Source organism: Notothenia coriiceps, unplaced genomic scaffold (genome assembly GCF_000735185.1).
Source record: "Notothenia coriiceps isolate Sejong01 unplaced genomic scaffold, NC01 NC01_scaffold00037894, whole genome shotgun sequence".
Taxonomy (NCBI): domain Eukaryota; kingdom Metazoa; phylum Chordata; class Actinopteri; order Perciformes; family Nototheniidae; genus Notothenia; species Notothenia coriiceps.
In genome coordinates, this window is record NW_011370595.1 from 224 (window position 1) to 3610 (window position 3387).

Genomic DNA, 3387 nt, shown 5'->3' on the forward strand with positions numbered 1-3387 from the left:
TTACACATATTCTTTCCAGTACAGTGTTAGCTCTGAGTGTTAGCGATGCTTGCTAATGTAAACGATCATATCAATCATCTATATCGATCATCATAAACAGATCATATTACTTTTGTTTCTGATACAGCACATAGCTTGATATGTTCTTTTTTCAGGGTTTACCACTAGAACAGCGCCTGTGTGTATGTATGTATGTATGTATGTATATATACATATATATGACAACTTTACTGTAAGTCCGTCTCGTAGACATCCGGCTGAATACACAGACACACAGCTGAGGGAGGGGATTCAGCTAGCGACTGTATATGGGGACAATATGTGTGTTTACCTGCAGTGCTATCTTTTGTTTTTTCAAGGTCGGAGGTGTGTTCTCCTCTTCCCGGTCTTCATCATCTATGCTTCGCTTTGAACCTGCTTTAAACATCAAACACACACAGGATGACATCAGCATGTCAGGTAACACTATTCACTCTTCAGATTATATTGAACATTTCATTCAATCTAGTCCTGCCAAAACCCGTAACTCTGTACTTTAAGTAAAACCTATTACACATACGATTTTATCTTGACATCGATGTGTATTTATTCATAACACGCTAGAGCCAACAACAGTGTGTTTTGTTCTGGTAATGTGTTTCATGTTGTTTATCTGAGCAGTTGCAGGGTGGCTGCATGAACCATGCGTCCTGCTCACCTGTTCCACTCAGAAAAGAGGACGTAGATGGTCGCTCTGCATCCATACTGGGGCCTGCGTCCTGATTGGCTGGCTGCTGCTGGGTGGGCTGGACAAAAGCTGTGGCCTGGGTGCTGGTTGGCTGAGTCATTGAAGTGGGTGTGTTCACCAGACTGGAGCTGGTGGAGTGCACAGCGGCTCCTGCACCCATCAGCACTGCAGGGGGACACATTATGTTAATCTGACACAGATACAGTACCATAGAGTCTTGCGGAAATTACATATTTTTGTAGGCCCAGTCGGAAGTTAGCATCGCAAGGGTTCCCGCCATAAAAAGTATTGTGATTTTCCCATTTGGTTTCGAAATATTGTGGATATTGCAGGATAAGATATGTGGTAAACACAGGTTTATGAAACCCTCCACGTATAAACACCACTCGCCAGAAATAAAAAGCTAACGTTAGGCAATATACAAACTATAGTCCCATGACTTCACGTCACCACGGCTAAGCTACAGGCGGCCAATATTCAGCATGATGATGTTTAGTAGTCTTATTTGGTAACTTGATACGCAGTTTTTAAGACATCTTCAGACATGCACCAGTGGGGTATTTACTGACATGTTTTATGTCATAGAACCAAACGTTAAACATCTCTTCAGATGTCTTTTGTAAACCAAAGACCTTGTTTCAGGCATTTCAGGTTAAAAAAAACCCGTTGACTTTACGAGTGAGCTTGGAAGTGCTTAAATGCTGACTAATTTCCATGTTTTAGGACTTATTCCTGCACCACTCTTGTACTAACTAAACATATTTAACATATTTGAGGTAAGGCTTTGAAAATATCTGCTGTTTTCTTTACTAATTTGACTTGTTTTTTGCTCTCACCATCTTGACTGTCAGTCTGTGTGGTCGGCATGACAGTGGCGGTAGGTGTTGGGATGGACACAGTTGCTGGGGTAACCATTGGCCGGATGCTGGCACGAGGTGTGGACTTGCTACCTTGGGAGGGGCTCGGCTTGTTACTAGGAGATGGAGTACTTGTGGTGGGGCGGATGTTGGCAGTGGGGGGGTCGGACAGGCTGGAGCTGAAGGAAAAAGCATGAAGAGTTGTCTTGAGCAATATGTTTTGTGTTCGTTTGATACTGTAAACGCTTTAAGTTTTTAATAGATTCTTTCTAATATGGTTCTGAGGACTTATTAACAATGTGAAGCTAGACCTGTCCGATAACACCCATGACTGTAAAAAGAAAGTGTCTAGGAATGTGGTGAATCAAAATGCCTTCTAACCCTATTTAGGGCATGACTGTATGTCTTAATTAGTTACCTTCCGCGGTCTTGAGCAGGACTCTTCAGAGAAATCTGTCTCTGGTCTGCAGGTCTGGCCTGATCCCCCGCCTGAGGACACACACACATTTGTAAGATTGCAATCAAATCACAGAAATAATTATGGAAATTGAAACAGAGTTATTGGAATTAAGAAAAAAAAAGTGATTTCAAAATAGGGTTGTTATATTTGGAAAAATTGAAGGATAAGAGGAAAGGGGAACTGTAAGAAGGTGCCATTCTTGCAAGCATCAAAAGTCTTTGAGATGGCAATTATAGGAATATTCTTCTAAAAATAGCGCAATCATCGCTAAATAAATAAATAACTTTTTTCTTCCAGAAAATAACAAGCTTAACATAAAAAACTATATTTTTTAATAAACTACAAGGGGTAGAAAAGTGACTTTGGGTCGTCTGCTGTAACTTTAAAGTCTTTTAGACCCGTGTTGACGATAGACTGTAGCTATATATAATAATAATAATAAGAAGAATGTATAGTAAGTATTCATATATAATAATTATATATAATAATTATTGTTCGGAAACGGTAATAAGTAAACATAACTTTTATATATATGGCCTATTCAATGCATAACATTCATTATTTAAAAGAAAACTGCAGATATATATTCTTCAGAAAAATTATATCAAACAAGAAGCCCTCCATACTCAGTCTCAAAAAGGTTGGTCTAGACAGCAACTGATTTTCAGTTGCACAGACATCATACACATAATTACAGAACGAGGTGAGACAAAGTGATGTAATGATGAGTGTTGGAGCTATATATATATATAGTATATATATATATATAGTGATATATAGGTATAATGATATAGGTATACGTATATATTATATAGGTTATATAGGCTATAGCGTTAGTTATATAGTGATATATATATGTTACTGTTAGTACTGTAGTATATATTAGTATACTATTAGAGTGCAGTGAGGCGGATAGGCGCCTAGAGTATAGTAGCGCATACAGCGGGCGGCGCGGTATTACGTAGCGGGTCGTATCAGGGCGGGATTATGAGGTAACTCAGCATAGTTAGGAGAGGAGGTGTAGCGGGCCGAGTGTCAGGGGTGGTATGAGTCTGAGTGATACGTGGCGGTATGTTAGTAGGCGGTAGACGTGGAGTATAGGTGATAGGTATATAGTGAGTAGCAGGTAGTGGTAGCATGATGCGAGGCGTAGTAGGCGGTATGAGGTAGTATCTCTTGTCGGGGTGGGGTGGAGAGAGTTTAAACAGTTCATTTTTTCGTTGGCTGTTTAAGTTGTTTGGTATTATGGAGGGTGGGTCGTTTAGTTGTGTGCTGTATCTTAGTTAGTTGTCATAAGTTAAAGTAGTTTCTATGCTTTTATTTTTGAACTCATGTTTTGGACT

General features: G+C 39.7%; 1 protein-coding gene across 1 annotated transcript in view; it reads right to left on the reverse strand.

The window, feature by feature from the left end:
- Nucleotides 1-331: 331 nt before the first annotated feature.
- Nucleotides 332-3387, reverse strand: part of LOC104967863 (nucleoprotein TPR-like) — a gene marked incomplete at its 3' end in the record, with an annotated part of 3764 nt that continues 708 nt past the window's right edge. The window contains exons 2-5 of the mRNA XM_010797396.1: nucleotides 2003-2073; nucleotides 1564-1763; nucleotides 698-892; nucleotides 332-417 (exon numbers count right to left, since the gene is read on the reverse strand). Of these exons, the coding sequence (XP_010795698.1) occupies nucleotides 332-417; nucleotides 698-892; nucleotides 1564-1763; nucleotides 2003-2073 (552 nt within the window). The remainder of the gene's footprint in view (nucleotides 418-697; nucleotides 893-1563; nucleotides 1764-2002; nucleotides 2074-3387) is intronic.